This window comes from Heptranchias perlo, chromosome 10, assembly GCF_035084215.1.
Source record: "Heptranchias perlo isolate sHepPer1 chromosome 10, sHepPer1.hap1, whole genome shotgun sequence".
Lineage (NCBI taxonomy): Eukaryota > Metazoa > Chordata > Chondrichthyes > Hexanchiformes > Hexanchidae > Heptranchias > Heptranchias perlo.
The window spans coordinates 80,994,193-81,020,699 of NC_090334.1; the positions used below are offsets into that span (position 1 = coordinate 80,994,193).

The following is a 26,507-nucleotide window of genomic DNA, read 5'->3' on the forward strand; positions in this document are numbered from 1 at the left end:
TGAGTTACCTACAGTGTGATGTGTGTGGGATTGTGTACAGAGTGAGTTACCTACAGTGTGATGTGTGTGGGATTGTGTACAGAGTGAGTTACCTACAGTGTGATGTGTGTGGGACTGTGTACAGAGTGAGTTACCTACAGTGTGATGTGTATAGGATTGTGTACAGAGTGAGTTACCTACAGTGTGATGTGTGTGGGATTGTGTACAGAGTGAGTTACCTACAGTGTGATGTGTGTGGGATTGTGTACAGAGTGAGTTACCTACAGTGTGATGTGTGTGGGATTGTGTACAGAGTGAGTTACCTACAGTGTGATGTGTGTGGGACTGTGTACAGAGTGAGTTACCTACAGTGTGATGTGTATGGGATTGTGTACAGAGTGAGTTACCTACAGTGTGATGTGTATAGGATTGTGTACAGAGTGAGTTACCTACAGTGTGATGTGTGTGGGATTGTGTACAGAGTGAGTTACCTGCAGTGTGATGTGTATAGGATTGTGTACAGAGTGAGTTACCTACAGTGTGATGTGTGTGGGACTGTGTACAGAGTGAGTTACCTACAGTGTGATGTGTATAGGATTGTGTACAGAGTGAGTTACCTACAGTGTGATGTGTGTGGGATTGTGTACAGAGTGAGTTACCTACAGTGTGATGTGTGTGGGATTGTGTACAGAGTGAGTTACCTACAGTGTGATGTGTGTGGGATTGTGTACAGAGTGAGTTACCTACAGTGTGATGTGTGTGGGACTGTGTACAGAGTGAGTTACCTACAGTGTGATGTGTATAGGATTGTGTACAGAGTGAGTTACCTACAGTGTGATGTGTGTGGGATTGTGTACAGAGTGAGTTACCTACAGTGTGATGTGTGTGGGATTGTGTACAGAGTGAGTTACCTACAGTGTGATGTGTGTGGGACTGTGTACAGAGTGAGTTACCTACAGTGTGATGTGTATGGGATTGTGTACAGAGTGAGTTACCTACAGTGTGATGTGTATGGGATTGTGTACAGAGTGAGTTACCTACAGTGTGATGTGTATGGGATTGTGTACAGAGTGAGTTACCTGCAGCGTGATGTGTATGGGATTGTGTACAGAGTGAGTTACCTACAGCGTGATGTGTATGGGATTGTGTACAGAGTGAGTTACCTACAGTGTGATGTGTATGGGATTGTGTACAGAGTGAGTTACCTACAGTGTGATGTGTATGGGATTGTGTACAGAGTGAGTTACCTACAGTGTGATGTGTATGGGATTGTGTACAGAGTGAGTTACCTACAGTGTGATGTGTATGGGATTGTGTACAGAGTGAGTTACCTACAGTGTGATGTGTGTGGGACTGTGTACAGAGTGAGTTACCTACAGTGTGATGTGTATGGGATTGTGTACAGAGTGAGTTACCGACAGCGTGATGTGTATGGGACTGTGTACAGAGTGAGTTACCTACAGCGTGATGTGTATGGGACTGTGTACAGAGTGAGTTACCTACAGTGTGATGTGTATGGGATTGTGTACAGAGTGAGTTACCTGCAGCGTGATGTGTATGGGATTGTGTACAGAGTGAGTTACCTACAGTGTGATGTGTATAGGATTGTGTACAGAGTGAGTTACCTACAGTGTGATGTGTATAGGATTGTGTACAGAGTGAGTTACCTACAGCGTGATGTGTGTGGGACTGTGTACAGAGTGAGTTACCTGCAGCGTGATGTGTGTGGGACTGTGTACAGAGTGAGTTACCTACAGTGTGATGTGTATGGGATTGTGTACAGAGTGAGTTACCTACAGTGTGATGTGTATGGGATTGTGTACAGAGTGAGTTACCTACAGCGTGATGTGTATGGGATTGTGTACAGAGTGAGTTACCTACAGTGTGATGTGTATGGGATTGTGTACAGAGTGAGTTACCTACAGCGTGATGTGTATGGGATTGTGTACAGAGTGAGTTACCTACAGTATAATGTGTGTGGGACTGTGTACAGAGTGAGTTACCTACAGCGTGATGTGTATGGGATTGTGTACAGAGTGAGTTACCTACAGTGTGATGTGTATGGGATTGTGTACAGAGTGAGTTACCTACAGCGTGATGTGTATGGGATTGTGTACAGAGTGAGTTACCTACAGTATAATGTGTGTGGGACTGTGTACAGAGTGAGTTACCTACAGTATAATGTGTGTGGGATTGTGTACAGAGTGAGCATCTATATGTGCGGTTGTATACATTGTGGTCGCTAAATTGCGCCGTTTAGCGCCCATTGTTTCGGTGCTACGCGGCTTCCAAATATCCAAGATGGCGTCTTGGACCTGCACGCACACTTCTAGCGTGACGTGCACCAAATGCCATCTTGGTAAAGGGTTTAACGCATCCGCAGATAACCAGTGCTGGCATCGTGTAAAGTCGGGAGAATACGAGTTCGATCAGTGTGCAACGCTGATTTAAAGTGATAGACACCGTTTTGGCACTGAACGCACCACTCAACGCACAGTCTTAACCCCGACCATCTGAACGTGTCTTCGAGTGCCCGGAGGATCCCCCACCAGCGCTATTTAAAGGGACCATGGAGGATTTACAGGTTAGTGGCTGGATTATTACTTCTGGCTGCTGGTACATTTGTAACTATTTTTGGAGGTCTCCTACACTTGAATACTAGGACATGGGGACAGAGCCTAACATTTGGAGCCAGGACGTGCAGGAGTAATGTTAGGAAACGCTGCTCCATGAAAAGGTTGGGAGATGTTTGGAACGCTCTTCTGCGTGACGTGCACCAAATGCCATCTTGGTAAAGGGTTTAACGCATCCGCAGATAACCAGTGCTGGCATCGTGTAAAGTCGGGAGAATACGAGTTCGATCAGTGTGCAACGCTGATTTAAAGTGATAGACACCATTTTGGCACTGAACGCACCACTCAACGCACAGTCTTAACCCCGACCATCTGAACGAAACTGCAGTTGATGCTAGCTCAATTGTGAATTCTAAGTCTGAGATTGACAGATTTCTGTTAACCAAGGGTATTAAGGGATATGGGGCTAAGGCGGGTATATGGAGTTAGGTCACAGGTCCACCATGATCTCATTGAATGGCGGAACAGGCTCGAGGGGCTAAATGCCACTGCTATTTGCTGCCTTCTGATATGCGCCACCTTCTCCTGCAAGAAAGTGGGACGTGTGTCTGGGTGATGTGCCTGTCATGATTGAATAGCTGCCAGTGTGTGTGGCCTGTGAGTTGCGGGTTTGCGGCTTGCAACAGTGATAATATGTGAGGGTGAGAGGAAGCATCTAATTGGAAGAGTTGAGGACTGATTGAAAGAGTTTGTTGGTATGTGGGTGATGGGGGGTGTAGTGCATGGTGCAGTAGATGTGGTTAGTGGTGCAGTTGGTAGGCGATAGAATCATAGAATCATAGAAGTTTACAACATGGAAACAGGCCCTTCGGCCCAACATGTCCATGTCGCCCAGTTTATACCACTAAGCTAGTCCCAATTGCCTGCATTGCCTCATTCACTTTCATCGCTCGTGTTAAAGCATTAAACTTCTTCCTGCACTGCATCCACGTTCATGGTGCTGAGCGCCTGGCATTGACTTCGTCCCCCGCTGCCTCCCACTGCCTTTTGAGCTGGAGGGCCTCTTGCCCCCATCTCCCCCACCCCCCCACAGATAGAGGATGCCTCTCTTTTTTTTATTATTAGTTCTTGGGATGTGGGCGTCGCTGGCGAGGCCGGCATTTATTGCCCATCCCTAATTGCCCTTGAGAAGGTGGTGGTGAGCTGCCTTCTTGAACCGCTGCAGTCCGTGTGGTGACGGTTCTCCCACAGTGCTGTTAGGAAGGGAGTTCTAGGATTTTGACCCAGCGACAATGAAGGAACGGCGATATATTTCCAAGTCGGGATGGTGTGTGACTTGGAGGGGAACGTGCAGGTGGTGTTGTTCCCATTTGCCTGCTGCCCTTGTCCTTCTACGTGGTAGAGGTCGCGGGTTTGGGAGGTGCTGTCGAAGAAGCCTTGGGGAGTTGCTGCAGTGCATCCTGTGGATGGTACACACTGCAGCCACAGTGCGCCGGTGGTGAAGGGAGTGAATGTTTAGGGTTGTGGATGGGGTGCCAATCAAGCGGGCTGCTTTGTCCTGGATGGTGTCGAGCTTCTTGAGTGTTGTTGGAGCTGCACTCATCCAGGCAAGTGGAGAGTATTCCATCACACTCCTGACTTGTGCCTTGTAGATGGTGGAAAGGCTTTGGGGAGTCAGGAGGTGAGTCACTCGCCGCAGAATACCCAGCCTCTGACCTGCTCTCGTAGCCACAGTATTTATGTGGCTGGTCCAGTTAAGTTTCTGGTCAATGGTGATCCCAGGATGTTGATGGTGGAGGATTCGGTGATGGTAATGGGGAGGTGGTTAGACTCTCTTGTTGGAGATGGTCATTGCCTGGCACTTATCTGGCGAGTATGTTACTTGCCACTTATCAGCCCAAGCCTGGATGTTGTCCATGTCTTGCTGCATGCGGGCACGGACTGCTTCATTATCTGAGGGGTTGCGAACAGAACTGAACACTGTGCAATCATCAGTGAACATCCCTATTTCTGATCTTATGATGGAGGGAAGGTCATTGATGAAGCAGCTGAAGATGGTTGGGCTTCGGACACTGCCCTGAGGAACTCCTGCAGCTATGCCCTGGGGCTGAGATGTTTGGTCTCCAACAACCACTACCATCTTCCTTTGTGCTAGGTCTGACTCCAGCCACTGGAGAGTTTTCCCCCTGATTCCCATTGACTTCAATTTTACTAGGGCTCCTTGGTGCCACACTTGGTCAAATGCTGCCTTGATGTCAAGGGCAGTCACTCTCACCTCACCTCTGGAATTCAGCTCTTTTGTCCATGTTTGGACCAAGGCTGTAATGAGGCCTGGAGCCGAGTGGTCCTGGCGGAACCCAAACTGAGCATCGGTGAGCAGGTTATTGGTGAGTAAGTGCCACTTGATAGCACTGTCGACGACACCTTCCATCACTTTGCTGATGATTGAGAGTAGACTGATGGGGCGGTAATTGGCCGGATTGGATTTGTCCTGCTTTTTGTGGATAGGACATACCAGGGCAATTTTCCACATTGTTGGGTAGATGCCAGTGTTGTAGCTGTACTGGAACAGCTTGGCTAGAGGCGTGGCTAGTTCTGGAGCACAAGTCTTCAGCACTTCAGCCGGGATGTTGTCGGGGTCCATAGCCTTTGCTGTATCCAGTGCACTCAGCCATTTCTTGATATCACATGGAGCATCCATCTCTTGCACCAAGGTCTCTAATGCATCAGCAGAGATCCTTGGTGCGCTCTCTCTCACAGGCCTGGTACAAACTCAGATCGACAGATTGGTGAGGTATGGCATGAAGATTGGAGGATGTGGGATTTAGTAGTGTGCAACCTTTGTTCAATGTTTTAACATAACACATCAGTTTGTAAACATAGGGATAGGACCTGCATCTGTGTTTTATGTGTGCGGTTTCTGATCTCCGTTCAGACTCCATGCAGATCCGTATCTTATTTTTAGCTAAGAACAGGTACTGGCTTTCTTTAAGAGATACGGCCAGCCTTAAGAGATTCGGGCTACTCCTGCTGGTGGAAAGTGCGAATGTCGTGAAATCCTCGTATCAAGGCCTGGTTTATTTGTATGCACGAGGTACGTTCTGTGGGAGCACGGGTTCGTCGCGCAATGCGATGCCCGCGTCCGTTTTCGGGGGTTAACCAATTTAATCCCCATAGAGTTACCTACAGCGCTTTGCGTGTGGTGTCATGCAAGGTGGCACGGGTGAGGTAAATATACCACTGGCTGCCTTGGCTGTGCTTTCATCAAGACCTGGCAGAACATTTAGTTAAACCCCAACATTAAAACATTTAATGTTAGTCGTCATCATGGCAATGATTGTATTATTACAAGATAATCACAGATAGGGAAGGTCATTGGCCCATCTTAGTTCATGTATCCAGAGAGAGCCTACATTTCCCTACTGCAGCATGCAGTTGTTCCTTCTGATTGCATCCACGATTCTATCTATTATCGGGTAGTTTTGACAACTCCCCCTCACTCCTCACTGTATTGAGTCGTGGACAACACTCCCTTATCTTTCAGAACAATTGTAGATCTTGTCCCTTAGGCATAGAATCTACGAGTGGGAGTCATGCACACAATCCACACACTGAAATTACTCTCATCGAGCCTGCATGTGCTGTTTAATATTTAATTACTCTACCAACAAACCACATTCTGCCTCCACTGGGAGGTGCCTTGAGTGAGCCTGTTGGAATCAGTCAGTCACGGTTTGCTGGGAAAGGCCTGTCTGGTGCGATTATGATTTGCAGGGACTTGTTTTACAACAGAATTCTCTGTAATATTGATTTTTAATCTTTACTTTAACCCTTGGTTCAAAATTGCAAAGGTTGCCTGTTCTAGACAAGGAAAAATACAAGCAAAATTGGATTTTAAAAATCTACAAAAATGAAACTGCAGTTTCTTTACCTTTTTTCCTTTCACAAGAAAATTATTTTTATGAGAACAGTTGAAATAAAAATAATCAATTGGCTGCTGTTGGGGTTTGGGCATTGTGATCAGACATTGTCTTTTCATCTCTGGTCCGAATACAGCTCAAATGGAGGGGACAAAGGTCTATGTCTGATGGGAATAGGGCCACTCAGTGAGATAGCAATCTATCAAACCCTGAGAGCTGGGTTAAAATCCAGTCCAGTCAGAAATAATTGAAGGTCCAACCTCTAGAGTCGTTCAGTGGGCTCATGGGATATCCCTTCACCTCTAAGACACCTGTATTCCAGCCTAGGTCGCTAGGATGCAGGGCATAGGACAGGAAACGGGCAAAGGGGGAGAAAATAACTCAACAATCTTCAAATATATATATATATATATAGATAAGATTTTATATATATATAAAATCTAATCCCCGCACGGTGACTCTGTAACTACCCAGTATCACTGGCTTTTTCTGTCATATGGTTGGATGCACATGAGCAAGCATGGGAGGGAAAAGTAGGGGATCCCCCTCCACCCATTTAATCACCTTTGAACATGAAGACGAGAATTTTAAATTTGAGGCATTGCTGGAATGGGAGCCAGTGTAGGTCAGCGAGCACAGGGGGCGCTGGGTGAGTGGGACTTGGTGCGAGTTAGGATACGGGGCGGCAGGGTTTTGGATGAGCTCAAGTTTATGGAGGGTGGAAAATGGGAGGCCGGCCAGGAGAGCATTGGAATAGTCGAGTCTGAATGTAATTAAAGCCACTTACCTCACACAGAATATCCTGAATGTAAGCCGCACATGTGGCGTAGACGGAGTAGTCAAAACTGTCCATGATTCTGTAGAAACGGTTCATGATTTCCCTATCTTTGTTGCCGTCGCAGCAACCAAACTTGCTGTACATGGCACAGAACGTCAGGCCATTCACTGGCTGGAAGGGGGGCTTGAAATCCAAGCACTGAGGGTGACATTTCACCAGCAGCGCAGGGAACGTAATGGGAACGAGGAGGGCGAGGAATTGCTGCCCCCAGCCATGCCTGCGATACCCATGTGCCATGCTTGCCTCCAGTTCCAGCTTGAGTAAAGGGAGACGACAGCTCACAGCCTGAACACGGCGAACTGCGTAAGTGGGAACAGTGAAACTAATGGGTCTGTAGCCAAAATCTGGACTGTGTACTTTGTTCTGTTCATTTGACAACCTCAGCCTCTTACAGCAGCGCTGGATATTGTCAGGCCAGGCAATCTTTAAACTCCTTTTATCTGCCAACATGTGCTGCAAAAAGCAAATAGAACTCTGCAACAACAAAATATTTGCTTCGGGTGCCTGACAGTTAAAATATAACTACCCTTAATTGCAGATGTCTGACTAAGCACTCAGCAATGTTTGGCTCACCTTATCTTTCCTGTTCGGTCATTCCAGCAGGAAATCGTGCTCCTGCTTTCTTTTAAGTATCTCTCATTCTTTTTGCTTTGACAGCAGAAACATTTGAAAAGTCGCTGCTGGTTATGAGTTTGGGGATGTTTGGGCCACACTAGAAAATGAGCTGGATCGTCTGTGATCCTGGGGCGGGGGGAATAATGTAGAGGAATCACCCACTGGGTGGATGGCGCTAAGGCACCCTCTGCAGTAAAACAGAAATACTGGTAAAAGGGACAGAAATAAATGGAAAAATGACAAGAGAGATACTACGGAAAAGAGAGAGAAATGCAGGGAAAACAGAGAGATAATCCAGGGAAAAGAGAGAAATACGGGGAAAAGAGACAATATATAAAATACAAATACAAGGAAAAAGAATTACAGGGGAAAAGCCAGAAATTCAGGATAAGAGACAAGGCCACGCAGGAAAAGGATGAAAAATTGGTGAGAAATGGAGCGGTAGGCAAACATTTAAACAACAACCGAACGCCCACTGGCCGCCCGATTCAATTTTTGAGCTGACCTCGAAATCAGCAGGCAGTGCTGCCTGAAACACCGTTTGTAGGACCCCCCCCCAGCAATTTTCAGGCACCCACAGGCGGAACGTGTGGTCATTGGTACCGAACGTAGAACGGTCTTAAAGGGACCACAGCGAGCTGCTCCGAAAGCATCGCCACTGATTATTATCCACAAAAGTCTTCCAACCCGCTGCCGGTCCCTCCATGCCCCTCGCACCCACCCCCCTTTAAGAACACACTTCCTGGCTCGGTCACACTGATGTACGCTGCTTGTTCAGCGCTGGCAGTTCACCAATAAAATTAAAACGTGGCCCGAGCATGAAAATGGTTTGAGTTTCTCACTAGCGCCTTCGGGCGAACCACCTCCTGTCTGGTAAGCGATATATATATATAAAAATTGGCCCCAGTGAATGCAGGGAAGAGGGGAGAAATAGAGGGAAATGACAGAATTACAGGGAAAAGTCAGGAATACAGGGAAAAGGGATAGACAATACAGGGAAAGGGACAGAAATATTGGGAACAGCACGCCCTCCCTACAAAAGATGTTCCAAGGCAAAATTCAAGACTTCGATTTAAATTAGGTAGAAGTCCGAGACAAGGTGAAAGTGCTTAAAACAAATAAATCCCCAGGGTTAGATGCCATTTATCCCAGAGTTTTGAGAGACTAATGAGGAGACTGGCAAGGCATTGGCAATCATTATGAAGGGGTCAATGGGCACTGGGTGGTACTGGTAGATTGGAAACAGGCTAATGGGATGACCGTTTTCAAAAAGGCCTATTCATAGACACAGGCCAATTAGTCTCATTTCAATTCCTTGTAAAATAATGGAATCGATTATGAGGAGTAATCCTGAAGATTATCTGTAGGACAACGTAGTAAACAGCAACCAGCACAGCTTAAGATGGGGGAGATCCTACCTGACCAACCTACTTGGTTTCTTTGAGGAAGTGCCAATCCAAGGTGACGGTGATAAAGTGAGTACTTTGACTCCCAAAAGCATTTCATGAATTTCCACATGAAAAATTATTCATTAATTTCAAAGCTATGGGGACTCAGGACCACACTTGGATAAAAAATTGGCTGAAGGGTTGAAACCAATGGGTACCGGTTAGAGTATAATGTTAAGATGGGGGGTACCACAAAGCTCAGTGTTGGGGCCACTGCTGTTTGGATTCAGAATCTCTATGCAAATCCACCACCCTAAACATTCACTCCCTTCACCACCGGCGCACAGTGGCTGCAGTGTGTACCATCCACAGGATGCACTGCAGCAATTCACCAAGGCTTCTTCGACAGCACATCCCAAACCCGCGACCTCTACCACCTAGAAGGACAAGGGCAGCAGGCACATGGGAACAACACCATCTGCACGTTCCCCTCCAAGTCACACACCATCCCGACTTGGAAATATATCGCCGTTCCTTCATCGTCGCTGGGTCAAAATCCTGCAACTCCCTTCCTAACAGCACTGTGGGAGAACCTTCACCACACGGACTGCAGCGGTTCAAGAAGGCGGCTCACCACCACCTTCTCAAGGGCAATTAGGGATGGGCGATAAATGCCGGCCTCGCCAACGACGCCCACATCCCATGAACGAATAAAAAAAACTCAGAGGGGCAGTGGATTTGAAGAATACAGCCCGGAAATTACAGAATGAGCTGAACAAAATATGTGAGTGGGCCGAACAATGGCCGATAATATTTAATGCAGACGAGTGTAGAGTGTTGCACAAAAGAAGGAAAAATGGGCAACATACAGACTTCATGAATGATGTTGAAATAGCGAGAATGAAGTTCCAAATGACATAGGAGTCTTAGGAGACTCAACGCTCGACATGTCTAACCAACACAGAGCAGCAATCAACGAATGCAACATAGTTAAATCAATAGAATACAAGTCAGAAGAAGTCATGGTCAAACTGCAAAGTGCTCTGGTCAGGCCACACCTTGAGTACTGTGTCCAGTTCTGGTCAGACCCACCTTGAGTACTGTGTCCAGTTCTGGTCAGACCCACCTTGAGTACTGTGTCCAGTTCTGGTCAGACCCACCTTGAGTACTGTGTCCAGTTCTGGTCAGACCACACCTTGAGTACTGTGTCCAGTTCTGGTCAGACCACACCTTGAGTACTGAGTCCAGTTCTGGTCAGACCCACCTTGAGTATTGTGTCCAGTTCTGGTCAGACCACACCTTGAGTACTGAGTCCAGTTCTGGTCAGACCCACCTTGAGTACTGTGTCCAGTTCTGGTCAGACCACACCTTGAGTACTGAGTCCAGTTCTGGTCAGACCCACCTTGAGTATTGTGTCCAGTTCTGGTCAGACCACACCTTGAGTACTGAGTCCAGTTCTGGTCAGACCCACCTTGAGTATTGTGTCCAGTTCTGGTCAGACCACACCTTGAGTATTGTGTCCAGTTCTGGTCAGACCACACCTTGAGTATTGTGTCCAGTTCTGGTCAGACCACACCTTGAGTATTGTGTCCAGTTCTGGTCAGACCACACCTTGAGTATTGTGTCCAGTTCTGGTCAGACCCACCTTGAGTACTGTGTCCAGTTCTGGTCAGACCACACCTTGAGTACTGTGTCCAGTTCTGGTCAGACCACACCTTGAGTAGTGAGTCCAGTTCTGGTCAGACCCACCTTGAGTACTGTGTCCAGTTCTGGTCAGACCCACCTTGAGTATTGTGTCCAGTTCTGGTCAGACCACACCTTGAGTACTGTGTCCAGTCCTGGTCAGACCACACCTTGAGTACTGAGTCCAGTTCTGGTCAGACCCACCTTGAGCACTGTGTCCAGTTCTGGTCAGACCACACCTTGAGTACTGTGTCCAGTTCTGGTCAGACCCACCTTGAGTACTGAGTCCAGTTCTGGTCAGACCCACCTTGAGCACTGTGTCCAGTTCTGGTCAGACCCACCTTGAGTACTGTGTCCAGTTCTGGTCAGACCCACCTTGAGTACTGTGTCCAGTTCTGGTCAGACCCACCTTGAGTACTGTGTCCAGTTCTGGTCAGACCCACCTTGAGTACTGTGTCCAGTTCTGGTCAGACCCACCTTAAGTACTGTGTCCAGTTCTGGTCAGACTCACCTTAAGTACTGTGTCCAGTTCTGGTCAGGCCACACCTTGAGTACTGTGTCCAGTTCTGGTCAGACCCACCTTGAGCACTGTGTCCAGTTCTGGTCAGACCCACCTTGAGCACTGTGTCCAGTTCTGGTCAGACTCACCTTAAGTACTGTGTCCAGTTCTGGTCAGGCCACACCTTGAGTACTGTGTCCAGTTCTGGTCAGACCCACCTTGAGTACCGTGTCCAGTTCTGGTCAGACCACATCTTGAGTACTGTGTCCAGTTCTGGTCAGACCCACCTTGAGGACCGTGTCCAGTTCTGGTCAGACCATATCTTGAGTACTGTGTCCAGTTCTGGTCAGACCACATCTTGAGTACTGTGTCCAGTTCTGGTCAGACCACATCTTGAGTACTGTGTCCAGTTCTGGTCAGACCCACCTTGAGTACTGTGTCCAGTTCTGGTCAGACCACACCTTGAGTACTGTGTCCAGTTCTGGTCAGACCCACCTTGAGTACTGTGTCCAGTTCTGGTCAGACCCACCTTGAGTACCGTGTCCAGTTCTGGTCAGACCACATCTTGAGTACTGTGTCCAGTTCTGGTCAGACCCACCTTGAGTACTGTGTCCAGTTCTGGTCAGACCACATCTTGAGTACTGTGTCCAGTTCTTGTCAGACCACACCTTGAGTATTGTGTCCAGTTCTGGTCAGACCCACCTTGAGTACTGTGTCCAGTTCTGGTCAGACCCACCTTGAGTATTGTGTCCAGTTCTGGTCACTAAGAAACAGGAGAGACAGTGAAGCACTGGAGGCAATGCAGAGAAGACCCACGAGGCTGATCGCTCGTCTCAGGAGTCTAAGTTATGAGGAAAGACTGGAGAGACTTGTTATTTTACTGTTTTAGAGATAGGCCTGCAACACGTTAATTTTTGTTCTCTCCACAGACTGACTGACCCGCTGAGTTTCCAGCATTTTCTGCTTGTGATTTAATTCTGTTTGAATGTTCTGCATGGAATGGTCACTGGAGGGTGCTCTTACTTTGCATCTGAGGGAACTTTCTGTCTTAAAGACCGTGAATTTCCTTGCGGTTTTCAGTGCATAAGCAGCGTATAAAATGTTGCAGGGACTTTTTTCAGACAGGAGAATTGGTCAGAAGCCCTTAAAATGCTCCCCGCCGAGCTCCCTCACGCTACTTGAACCTACTCTGGATCCTCCCGCCGAGTCTGACCTAATTTTTCCATTGTCCTTCCCAAAACAAGAATGCAAGAACATGTAGCATGCAAAGAGTATTAGGGGAGTCTTTAATGGCCTTACCCACAATTGGTGAAAGATTTCCCGGGAAGCTGAAAGATGTGTCATGCATGAATATAAGTCCTGCTCGTGTTGGAGAGAGGAAAGAGATGTGTAAAGATAAGAAAGTATCCGATTTGTGCATGCACTTGGTTGAGGGAAATGTCTATGTCCGTTGCAGCCATGTCATTGCAGTACACTGAAAAGAGATAAGTACAGGTATTAATTATCTCGGCAAATTTCTACAAAAGATTCTGAATTTCTTCCTAATCCAGGAGGATGATCTTTTTATAGTGGAAACTTTATTCACCTGCTCGCCCACCTCTTCCCAGGAGTCTTGACTGCAGCTTACATAATATTACATAGAATTTACAGCACAGAAACAGGCCATTCGGCCCAACAGGTCTATGCCTGTGCTTGTGCTCCACACGAGCCTCCTCCCACCCTACTTCATCTCAGCCTACCAGCATAACTTTCTCCCTCAAGCAGTCATCTAGCTTCCCCTAAATGCATCTATGATGGAGCTTGTTTACGAGGGGAGTCCTCACACCCGAAAAATAGCAAGCCATCTTGCCATCACCTTCCGTACCATGACCTCCAAGGCTCTGTCAGAAAAGGGAGCAGTCTCCCAAGGAATTGACTGGCCCCTGGCTCGTATCGGCACAGTTTCTCAGCAAAAGAAGCAGAACTGGTTAAATACTCAGCAAAACTGGAAGCTAAGAATAAGCTAAAAGAAAGCGCAAAAGGTTTAAAAATTCAGAAAAGGGAAGTGGAGGCCATCAAAATAAGGGAGTGGAATTAAAAACTTCAGGACTGTGCAGTCAACGGGATGTGTCGGTGCTGCTTTAAGGAGCCACACCAGCAGATCTGTGCCTCTGCCCAGGAAACCCCACCCTGCCTGAATCTGTGCTCACAGCACAGTACCGGGGTACGGTAGCATAGTGGTTATGTTACTGGGCTAGTAATCCAGAGGCCTGGACGAAAATCCAGAGTCATGAGTTCAAATCCCGCCATGGCAGCTGGCGAGTTTAAATTCAATTAATTAATTAAATTCAATTAATTAAATAAAAATCTGGAATTAAAAAAATACCAGTATCAGTGATGATGGCCATAAAACTACCGGATTGTTGTAAAAACCCATCTGGTTCACTAATGTCCTTTCGGGAAGGATACCTGCTGCCCTTACCCGGTCTGGCCTATATGTGACTCCAGACCCACAGCAATGTGGTTGATTCTTAATTGCCCTCTGAAATGGCCCAGCAAGCCACTGAGTTGTACAATCTCGCGACGAAAAGTCATAATAAGAATAAAACCGGACGGACCACCCGGCATCGGACCACGAGGCACCGGACACGACAACGGCAAAACACCAAGCCCAGTCGACCCTGCAAGGACTTGTGCCAAAATTGGGAGAGCTGTCCCACAGACTAGTCAAGCAACAGCCTGACATAGCCATACTCACAGAATCATATCTTTCAGCCAACGTCCCAGACTCTTCCATCACCATCCCTGGGTATGTCCTGTCCCACCAGCAGGACAGACCCACCAGAGGTGGCGGTACAGTGATATACAGTCAGGAGGGAGTGGCCCTGGGAGTCCTCAACATTGACTCTGGACCCCATGAATTCTCATGGCATCAGGTCAAACATGGGCAAGGAAACCTCCTGCTGATTACCACCTACCGTCCTCCCTCAGCTGATGAATCAGTCCTCCTCCATGTTGAACACCACTTGGAGGAAGCACTGAGGGTAGCAAGGGCACAAAATGTACTCTGGGTGGGGGACTTCAATGTCCATCACCAAGAGTGGCTCGGTAGCACCACTACTGACCGAGCTGGCCGAGTCCTGAAGGACATAGCTGCCAGACTGGGCCTGCGGCAGGTGGTGAGCGAACCAACACGAGGGAAAAACTTACTTGACCTTGTCCTCACCGATCTCCCTGTCGCAAATGCATCTGTCCATGACAGTATTGGTAGGAGTGACCACCGCACAGTCCTCGTGAAGATGAAGTCCCGTCTTCGCACTGAAGACACCATCCAACGTGTTGTGTGGCATTACCACCGTGCTAAATGGGATAGATTCAGAACGGATCTAGCAGCTCAAAATTGGGCATCCATGAGGCGCTGTGAGCCATCAGCAGCAGCAGAATTGTATTCCACCACAATCTGTAACCTCATGGCCCGGCATATTCCTCACTCTACCGTTACCAACAAGCCAGGGGATCAACCCTGGTTCAATGAGGAGTGTAGAAGAGCATGCCAGGAGCAGCACCAGGCTTACCAAAAAATGAGGTGCCAACCTGGTGAAGCTACAACTCAGGACTACGTGCATGCTAAACAGCGGAAGCAACATGCTATAGACAGAGCTAAGCGATTCCACAACCAACGGATCAGATCAAAGCTCTGCAGTCCTGCCACATCCAGTCGTGAATGGTGGTGGACAATTAAACAACTAACGGGAGGAGGAGGCTCTGCAAACATCCCCATTCTCAATGATGGCGGAGTCCAGCACGTGAGTGCAAAAGACAAGGCTGAAGCGTTTGCAACCATCTTCAGCCAGAAGTGCCGAGTGAATGATCCATCTCAGCCTCCTCCCGATATCCCCTCAATCACGGAAGCCAGTCTTCGGCCAATTTGATTCACTCCACGTGATATCAAGAAATGGCTGAGTGCACTGGATACAGCAAAGGCTATGGGCCCCGACAACATCCCAGCTGGAGTGCTGAAGACTTGTGCTCCAGAACTAGCTGCGCCTCTAGCCAAGCTGTTCCAGTACAGCTACAACACTGGCATCTACCCGACAATGTGGAAAATTGCCCAGGTATGTCCTGTCCACAAAAAGCAGGACAAATCCAATCCGGCCAATTACCACCCCATCAGTCTACTCTCAATCATCAGCAAAGTGATGGAAGGTGTCGTCGACAGTGCTATCAAGCGGCATTTACTCACCAATAACCTGCTCACCGATGCTCAGTTTGGGTTCCGCCAGGACCACTCGGCTCCAGACCTCATTACAGCCTTGGTCCAAACATGGACAAAAGAGCTGAATTCCAAAGGTGAGGTGAGAGTGACTGCCCTTGACATCAAGGCAGCATTTGACCGAGTGTGGCACCATGGAGCCCTAGTAAAATTGAAGTCCATGGGAATCAGGGGGAAAACTCTCCAGTGGCTGGAGTCATACCTAGCACAAAGGAAGATGGTAGTGGTTGTTGGAGGCCAATCATCTCAGCCCCAGGGCATTGCTGTAGGAGTTCCACAGGGCAGTGTCCTCTGCCCAACCATCTTCAGCTGCTTCATCAATGACCTTCCCTCCATCATAAGGTCAGAAATGGGGATGTTCGCTGATGACTGCACAGTGTTCAGTTCCATTCCCAACCCCTCAGATAATGAAGCAGTCCGAGCCCGCATGCAGCAAGACCTGGACAACATCCAGGCTTGGGCTCATAAGTGGCAAGTAACATTCGCGCCAGATAAGTGCCAGGCAATGACCATCTCCAACAAGAGAAAGTCTAACCACCTCCCCTTGACATTCAACGGCATTACCATCGCCGAATCCCCCACCATCAACATCCTGGGGGTCACCATTGACCAGAAACTGAACTGGACCAGCCATATAAATACTGTGGCTACGAGAGCAGGTCAGAGTCTGGGTGTTCTGCGGCGAGTGACTCACCTCCTGACTCCCCAAAGCCTTTCCACCATCTACAAGGCACAAGTCAGGAGTGTGATGGAATACTCTCCACTTGCCTGGATGAGTGCAGCTCCAACAACACTCAAGAAGCTCGACACCATCCAAGATAAAGCAGCCCGCTTGATTGGCACCCCATCCATCACCCTAAACATTCACTCCCTTCACCACCGGCGCACTGTGGCTGCAGTGTGTACCATCCACAGGATGCACTGCAGCAACTCGCCAAGGCTTCTTCGACAGCACCTCCCAAACCCGCGACCTCTACCACCTAGAAGGACAAGAGCAGCAGGCACATGGGAACAACACCACCTGCACGTTCCCCTCCAAGTCACACACCATCCCGACTTGGAAATATATCGCCGTTCCTTCATCGTCGCTGGGTCAAAATCCTGGAACTCCCTTCCTAACAGCACTGTGGGAGAACCGTCACCACACGGACTGCAGCGGTTCAAGAAGGCGGCTCACCACCACCTTCTCGAGGGCAATTAGGGATGGGCAATAAATGCCGGCCTCGCCAGCGACGCCCACATCCCATGAACGAATAAAAAAAAAAATGTAAAAGAGGCGACAGCAGAATAGATTAGAGAGTTAAATTCGTGGCTCAAAGATTGGTGTGGGAGAAATGGGTTTCGATTCATGGGGCACTGGCACCAGTACCGGGGAAAGTGGGAGCTGTACCGCTGGGACGGCCTTCATCTGAACCGTGCTGGGGCCAGTGTTCTGGCAAACCGTATAACTCGGACGGTAGAGAAGGCTTTAAACTAAATAATGGGGGCGAGAGATCAACTAAGGGCAGATGTGATAAATTAAAGAAAGAAGACAAGGCAAGAAAGCAAGGTATCAATAAGGGAAATGATAATCAGAGAGTGGCAGGAAGGGACAGAGCATGCAAACTTAAGAGTGCGCCAGCAGATAAGGCTAGAGGTTGCAAAAAATAGTAAAAAGACAGCACTAAAGGCTTTGTATCTGAATGCGCGTAGCATTCGTAACAAAATGGATGAATTGATAGCTCAAATAGAATTAAATATGTACGATCTGAGAGCCATTACAGAGACATGGCTGCATAATTTTTTTTCAAAAGTATACTTTATTCATAAAATTTGCAGCAAAACATACAATGCAGTTGTCATATCACATTCCAAACATACACAATACAGATTATACAATTTGCAGGTTACATCAAGTACAGTTCAATGAACACATTGGACGTAATTACAGTTCATGGCACTCTGGGGTGTCTCACTGTATTATACTCCATACAGTTATTGATTACAGATTTATTACAGATACATTACAGATTCATTACAGGTACATTACAGCAATTTGAATTTCACATTCTGCCCGAGGGGGTTTTTCCCTGATTGCAGCCCCTCGGTATACAATGGCAGGAAGGCTCTAAACGGTTGCCTTTCCTCACAGAGCCTTTGCGGCGGCTGCACCCATCCTCAGTGCGTCCCTGAGCACGTAGTCCTGGACCTTGGAATGTGCCAGTCTGCAACACTCGGTCGAGGACAGCTCCTTGCACTGGAAGACCAGCAAGTTTCGGGCAGACCAAAGGGCGTCTTTCACCGAGTTGATGGTCTTCCAGCAGCAGTTGATGTCCGTCTCAGGGTGCGTCCCCGAGAACAGCCCGTAGAGCACAGAATCCTGTGTTACGGAACTGCTCGGGACGAACCTGGACAGATACCACTGCATCTCTCTCCAGATCTTCTTTGCAAAGGCACATTCCAGAAGGAGATGGCTGACGGTCTCGTCTCCACCGCAGCCTCCTCGGGGACAGCGCGCGGTGGCGCTGAGAGTCCGGGGGTGCATGAAAGATCTGACGGGAAGGGCCCTTCTCACCACCAGCCAAGCTAGGTCTTGGTGCTTGTTTGAAAGCTCTGGCAATGAGGCGTTCTGCCAAATGACATTGACAGTCTGCTCGGGGAACCAACCGACAGGATCCACCATCTCCTTTTCCCTCAGGGTCTCGAGGACGTTACGTGCGGACCACTTGCTGATCGCCTTGTGGTCAAAGGTGTTTTTTTGCACAAACTTTTCCACGAAGGACAGGTGGGGCGGAACGGTCCAACTGAACGGAGCGTTCCGTGGCAGCGTGGCCAGGCCCATCCTTCTCAACACCGGGGACAGGTAGAACCTCAGCACGTAGTGACACTTTGTGTTTGCGTACCGAGGGTCTATGCACAGCTTGATGCAGTTGCACACGAAAGTGGCCATCATGATGAGGGCCACGTTGGGCACGCCTTTTCCCCCCTTTCTCTGGAGATTTGTGCATCGTGTCCCTGCGGACACGGTCCATTTTTGATCTCCAGATAAAGCAGAAGATGGCTCGGGTGACAAAGACTGGAACCTGAATATTCAAGGGTACTTGACATTTCGGAAAGACAGGAAGCTGGGAAAAGGTGGAGGGGTAGCTCTGTTAATTCAGGATGACATGAGTATAATAGAGAGAAATGACCTTCGTTCTAAAGACCAAGATGTAGAATCAGTTTGGGTAGAGATAAGAAATAGTAAAGGCAAGAAGTCACTTGTGAAAGTAGTCTATAGGCCCCCCTAACAGTAACCACACTGTAGGACAGGGTATACAGGAAGAAATAATGGGGGCTTATGAGAAAGGAACAGTGATAATCATGGGTGATTTTAATCTACATATAGATTGGAAGAATCTGATTGGCAAAGGTTGCCTGGAAGATGAGTTCATAGAGTGCTTTCGGGACAGTTTCTTAGAGCAGCACGTTCTAGAGCCAACCAGAGAGCAGGCTATTCTAGATCTGGTAATGTGTAATGAGACAGGATTAATCAATGACCTCATTGTAAAGGAGCCTCTAGGTAGCAGTGATCACAATATGATTGAATTTCGCATTCAGTTTGAGGGAGAGAAGAGTAAGTCTAAGACTAGTGTTTTAAACTTAAATAAGGGCAATTATGAGGGCATGAAGACAGAGCTGGCTAAAGTGAGCTGTCATAGGAAAAATGCTAGAATCCATTATTAATATTATTAAGGAGGTTATAGCTGGGCACTTAGAAAATCTCAATGCAATCAGGCAGAGTCATTTCACGGCTTTGTGAAAGGGAAGTCGTGTTTGACTAATTTATTAGAGTTCTTTGAGGAAGTAACAAGCAACGTGGATAAAGGGGATCCTGTGGATGTGGTGGACTTGGATTTCCAGAAGGCTTTTGACAAGGTGCCACATCAAAGGCTACTACACAAAATAAGAGCTCATGGCAGAGGGGGTAACATATTAGCATGGATAAAGGATTGGTTAGCTAACAGGAAACAGAGAGTAGGCATAAATGGGTCATTTTCAGGTTGTCAAGATGTAACGAGTGGAGTGCCACAGGGATCAGTGCTTGGGCCTCAACTATTTACAATCTATATCAATGACTTGGATGAAGGGACTGAATGTATGGTTGCTAAATTTGCTGATGACACAAAGGTAGGTAGGAAAGTAAGTTGTGAAGAGGACATAAGGAGTCTGCAAAGGGATATCGATAGGTTAAGTGAGTGGGCAAAAATTTGGCCGATGGAGTATAATGTGGGAAAATGTGAACTTGTCCACTTTGGCAGGAGGAACAGAAAAGCAGTATATTTAAATGGAGAGAGATTGCAGAACTCTGAGGTACAGAGGGATCTGGGTGTCCTAGTACATGAATCACAAAAAGTTAGTATGCAGATACAGCAAGTGATTAGGAAGGCAAATGGAATGTTATCATTTATTGCAAGGGGAATGGAATATAAAAGTAGAGATGTTTTGTTACAGTTGTACAGGGCATTGGTGAGACCACATCTAGAATACTGTGTGCAGTTTTGGTCTCCTTATTTAAGAAAGGACATAATTGCTTTGGAGGCAGTTCAGAGAAGGTTCACTCGACTGATTCCTGGGATAAGGGGGTTATCTTATGAGGAAAGGTTGGACAAGTTGGGCCTGTATACACTGGAGTTTAGAAGAATGAGAGGTGATCTTATTGAAACATATAAGATCCTGAGGGGACTCGAAGGGGTAGATACTGAGAGGATGTTTCCCCTTGTGGGAGAGACTAGAACTAGGGTCCACAGTTTAAAAATAAGGGGTCTCCCATTTAAGACGGAGATGAGGAAAAATGTTTTCTCTCAGAGGGTCGTGAGTCTGTGGAACTCCCTTCCCCAGAGAGCGGTGGAGGCAGGGTCATTGAATATTTTTAAGGCTGAGTTAGATAGATTCCTGATTAACAAGGGAGTCAAAGGTTATAGTAGGTAGACGGGAAAATAGGGTTGAGGTCACAATCAGATTGGCCATGATCTCATCAAATGGCAGAGCAGGCTCGAGGGGCCGAATGGCCTACTCCTGCTCTTAATTCGTATGTTCGTAAAAGCAGTGTGATGGAAATGTGAAACTTGCTGGCATAAATGTGTCAGTGCTGTCACACACCGATATGGATGGGAATTTTTTTACGAATTGAGTTATGATCTGGAATGCGCTGCCTGAAAGGGTGGTGGAAGCAGATTCAATAGTAACTTTCAAAAGGGAATTTGATAAATACTTGAAAAGGAGACATTTGCAGGGCTATGGGGAAAGAGCAGGGGAATGGGACTAATTGGACAGCTCTTTCAAAGAGCCAGCACAGGTATAATGGGCTGAATGGCCTCCTTCCATGATTCTATGCTTCTTAACTAAGCTCTGAATAGCATAGTGATTATGTTACTGAACTAGTAATCCAGTAGCTTGGACTAATAATCTGAGTTAAGGGTTCAAATCACCGCCACGGCAACTGGGGAATTTAAATTCAATTAATTAAATAAAAATCTGGAATTAAAAAAAACTAGTATCAGTAATGGTGGCCATGAAACTACTGGATTGTTGTAAAAACCCATCTGGTTCACTAATGTCCTTTAGGGAAGGAAACCTGCTGTCCTTACCCGGTCTGGCCTATGTGTGACTCCAGACCCACAGCAATGTGGTTGATTCTTAATTGCCCTCTGAAATGGCCTAGCAAGCCACTCAGTTGTACAATCTCACATAATAAGAATAAAACCGGACGGACCACCCAGCATTGGACCACTAGGCACCGGATACGACAAAGGCAAAACACCAAGCCCAGTCGACCCTGCAAGGTCCTCCTCATGAACATCTGGGGACTCGTGCCAAAATTGGGAGAGCTGTCCCACAGACGAGTCAAGCAACAGCCTGACATAGCCATACTCACAGAATCATACCTTTCAGCAAAAATCCCAGACTCTTCCATCACCATCCCTGGGTATGTCCTGTCCCACTGGCAGGACAGACCCACCAGAGGTGATGGTTCAGTGGTATACAGTCAGGAGGGAGTGGCCCTGGGAGTCCTCAACATTGACTCTGGACCCCATGAAATCTCATGGCATCCGGTCAAACATGGGCAAGGAAACCTCCTGCTGATTACCACCTACCGTCCTCCCTCAGCTGATGATTCAGTCCTCCTCCATGTTGAGCACCTCTTGGAGGGCACAGAATGTACTCTGGGTGGGGGACTTCAATGTCCATCGCTAAGAGTGGCTCGGCAGCACCACTACTGACCGAGCTGGCCGAGTCCTGAAGGACATAGCTGCTAGACTGGGCCTGCGGCAGGTGGTGAGCGAACCAACACGAAGGAAAAAACTACTTGACCTCGTCGTCACCAATCTACCTGTCGCAGATGCATCTGTCCATGACAGTATTGGTAGGAGTGACCACCGCACAGTCCTCGTGAAGATGAAGTCCCATCTTCACACTGAGGACACCATCCAACGTGTTGAGTGGCACTATCACCGTGCTAAATGGGATAGATTCAGAACAGATCTAGCAGCTCAAAACTGGGCATCCATGAGGCGCTGTGGGCCATCAGCAGCAGCAGAATTGTATTCCAGCACAATCTGTAACCTCATGGCCCGGCTTATTCCTCAATCTACCATTACCAACAAGCCAGGGGATCAACCCTGGTTCAATGAAGAGTGTAGAAGAACATGCCAGGAGCAGCACCAGGTGTACCTAAAAATGAGGTGCCAACCTGGTGAAGCTACAACTCAGGACTACATGCATGCTAAACAGCGGAAGCAACATGCTATAGACAGAGCTAAGCGATTCCACAACCAACGGATCAGATCAAAGCTCTGCAGTCCTGCCACATCCAGTCGTGAATGGTGGTGGACAATTAAACAACTAACGGGAGGAGGAGGCTCTGCAAACATCCCCATTCTCAATGATGGCGGAGTCCAGCACGTGAGTGCAAAAGACAAGGCTGAAGCGTTTGCAGCCATCTTCAGCCAGAAGTGCCGAGTGGATGATCCATCTCAGCCTCCTCCCGATATCCCCACCATCACAGAAGCCAGTCTTCAGCCAATTCGATTCACTCCACGTGATATCAAGAAAGGCTGAGTGCACTGGATACAGCAAAGGCTATGGGCCCCGACGACATCCCGGCTGTAGTGTTGAAGACTTGTGCTCCAGAACTAGCCGCGCCTGTAGCTGTACTGGACTAGTTTGGCTACAACACTGGCATCTACCCGACAATGTGGAAAATTGCCCAGGTATGTCCTGTCCACAAAAAGCAGGACAAATCCAATCCGGCCAATTACCGCCCCATCAGTCTACTCTCAATCATCAACAAAGTGATGGAAGGTGTTGTCGACAGTGCTATCAAGCGGCACTTACTCACCAATAACTGCTCACCGATGCTCAGTTTGGGTTCCGCCAGGACCACTCGGCTCCAGACCTCATTACAGCCTTGGTCCAAATATGGACAAAAGAGCTGAATTCCAGAGGTGAGGTGAGAGTGACTGCCCTTGACATCAAGGCAGCATTTGACCGAGTGTGGCACCAAGGAGCCCTAGTAAAATTGAAGTCAATGGGAATCAGGGGGAAACTCTCCAGTGGCTGGAGTCATACCTAGCACAAAGGAAGATGGTAGTGGTTGTTGGAGGCCAATCATCTCAGCCCCAGGGCATTGCTGCAGGAGTTCCTCAGGGCAGTGTCCTAGGCCCAACCATCTTCAGCTGCTTCATCAATGACCTTCCCTCCATCATGAGGTCAGAAATGGGGATGTTCGCTGATGATTGCACAGTGTTCAGTTCCATTCACAACCCCTCAGATAATGAAGCAGTCCGAGCCCGCATGCAGCAAGACCTGGACAACATCCAGGCTTGGGCTCATAAGTGGCAAGTAACATTCGTGCAACACAAGTGCCAGGCAATGACCATCTCCCTTCCTAACAGCACTGTGGGAGAACCTTCACCACACAGACTGCAGCGGTCGAAGAAGGTGGCTCACCATCACCTTCTCAAGGGCAATTAGGGATGGGCAATAAATGCCGGCCTCACCAGCGCGCCCACATCCCATGAACGAATAAAAAAAAATTGACCTAGCAAGCCATTCAGTTGTATCAAACCACCACAGCATAAGAACATAAGAACATAAGAAATAGGAGCAGGAGTAGGCTATACGGCCCCTCGAGCTTGCTCCACCGTTCAATAAGATCATGGCTGATCTTCAATCTCAACTCCACTTTCCCGCCCGATCCCCATCTCCCTTGATTCCCCTCGAGTTCAACAATCTATCCATCTTAGCCTTGAATATTCTCAACGACTGAGCATCCACAGTCCTCAGGGGTGGAGAATTCCAAAGATTCACAATCCTCTGCGTGAAGAAATTCCTCCTCATCTCAGTCTTGAATGTCCGACCCCTTATCCTGAGACTATGCCCTCTCGTTCTAGACTCTCCAGCCAGGGGAAACAATCTCTCAGCATCTACCCTGTCAAGCCCCCTCATAATCTTATCTATTTCAATGAGATCACCTCCCATTCTTCTAAACTCCAGAGAATATAGGCCCATTCTACTCAACCTCTCCTCATAGGACAACCCTCTCATCCCAGGAATTAATCTAGTGAACCTTTGTTGCACCGCCTCTAAGGCAAGTATATCCTTCCTTAGATAAGGAGACCAAAACTGTACACAGTACTCCAGGGTCCACGCAGTTCAAGAAGGCAGTCCGACAGCACCACCTTCTCAGGGCGACTAGGGATGGGTAATAATTGTCGGCCTTGCCTGTGATGCCCACATCCTGAGAATGAATTAAAAAAGAAAGCACATTCGGGAAGGCCTATACTTCACAATTGTCACACAGTGTTATTACTTTCTATGGTTAAAATTCAACAAGTGGATCGGGTCAGGGTGCAGCAAAGTGAGAGACCTTTCCGATCTCCCCCGAATCACTGCAATCAGTGACAGGAAAATCTTTTAAAAACTTCGGAGAATAGCAGGAAGAACCAAGACGCTCTTTGGGACAAAACTGCGGGGGCATGATTTTAAGATGGCGGCATGGGAAATCCAGAAAACATTTCTGAGCGTTGGTTCGAGCGATCGCGACTGAATTGAAGGCCCCTGATATTAATTCCGGGTTTCACATCTCCAAGCTGGGCAGCGGGCGTACAGCGCACCTGAATGAGGTGCTGGGAAGTGGATTATTTAAAGGGCCATTGCAACCATGGATTTTGAAGGAGAAAGGAGGATAATTGCAGAATGCAGCATCACAGGGTGAAGGCAGGACCCCAGTTTAACGACTCTCCGCTTGAGTCACTGCTGGCTGGTGTCAGGAGCAGGAGGGTAACACTATACCCGGCTGACCGGAGGAAACGCCCTGCTTCTGCCACCAAGGAGGAGCGGCTCGAAGTGCTGCACTGGGAGAGTCAGCCTGGATTATGTTCAAGTCTCTGGAGTGGGACTTGAGCCCACGAGCTCTGACTCAGAGGCGAGATTGCTCAGTTTGTGGCATTCCCGCCTCTGAGACAGAAGGTTTAGGTTCACATCCCACTCCTGAGATTTGAACACATAGTCCAGGCTGACACTCCAACGCAGCACTGAGGGAGTGCCGCGTTGTCGGAGGTGCTGTCTTTCGGATGAAACATTAAATCGAGGCCCTGTCTGCCCTCTCAGCTGGACGCAGGGGAATTCTCCCCGCTGTCCTGACCAATATTTATCACTCCACTCACATCACTAAAACAGATATTCTGATCATGTTTCTCATTACTGTTTGTGGGATCTTGCTGTGCGCAAATTGGCTGCCACGTTTCCTACATTACAACAGTGACTACACTTCAAAATTACTTAATTGGTTGTGAAGCACTTTGGGATGTCCTGAGGTCGTGAAAGACGCTATATAAATGCAAATAGATCTGTTTCTTTTATCTGCCCTGAGAGTGTTTGATGGGGCGATGTAAAGGGAGCTTTATTCAATATTAAACTATTAACTGACTTGGGAACGCTTTATGCTCACGCAGTGTAATTCGGAGGGCCTACTGGACGAATCACGCGTCATGGACACTTCGCTCAGTAAAACCAGGCGGCCAAGAGGAAGACGTCCCAAAAAGATAAGTTTAAACTTTTTTTTTTGTGTCACGAGGGCCAATTTTGACTCCCTCCGCCCAGCGTAAATGGACCGGCAGCGGGCGCTGCAGTGGACCTACCGCCCTGTTCCCGCCTTCCGCCATGCTGCCTCCGGAGTTTTGAGCGGAGTCCCAAGCACCCGCCTGAATCAGGCGGGAACCTCATTTCTCTGTGCAAATTAGGGTCCTATGACATACATTGGACCCCGATGCAATTTTGAGGGATAGCTGGATGGAGTGTGCACCGTGGGTGCTCCGCCCAGTTGTACCGGGCGGTGAAGGGGAAGACGCCCCAAAAGGGCCCATTGATGTTGCGCAGCTCACCAGCAGCTTGGTTTCTCCAATTCTGCCCTCTTGCCCGTCCTCCGCTTCCTTTGCCCCGCCATTGGCGCCCGTGCCTTCGGCTGCCTTAAGATCTAGAACGAGCTCCTGAAACCTCTACATCTCTCCGCCTCTCTCTCCTCCTTTAAGACCCTCCTTAAACCCTACCTCTTTGACCAAGCTTTTGGTCACCTGTCCTAATATGGGGCTCGGTGTCAATTTTTTTTTCTGAAGCGCCTTGGGACATTTTACTACATTGAAGCCGCTATATGAATGCAAGTTGTTGTTGTTCCAACGAGGCCTGTCCCTCGAAATGGACCGAGGGTACTCCAGCTCGCCCGTGTGCTCCTCGGGCTG

The 26,507-nt window shown here is 48.1% G+C and overlaps 1 protein-coding gene across 1 annotated transcript in view; it reads right to left on the minus strand.

Annotated features, from left to right (window-relative positions):
- Window positions 1–7,699, minus strand: part of hhipl1 (HHIP-like 1) — a 51,327-nt gene extending 43,628 nt beyond the window's left edge. Inside the window, exon 1 of the mRNA XM_067992090.1 lies at window positions 7,260–7,699. Within this exon, the coding sequence (XP_067848191.1) occupies window positions 7,260–7,547 (288 nt within the window). The 5' untranslated portion in view covers window positions 7,548–7,699. The remainder of the gene's footprint in view (window positions 1–7,259) is intronic.
- Window positions 7,700–26,507: the final 18,808 nt, after the last annotated feature.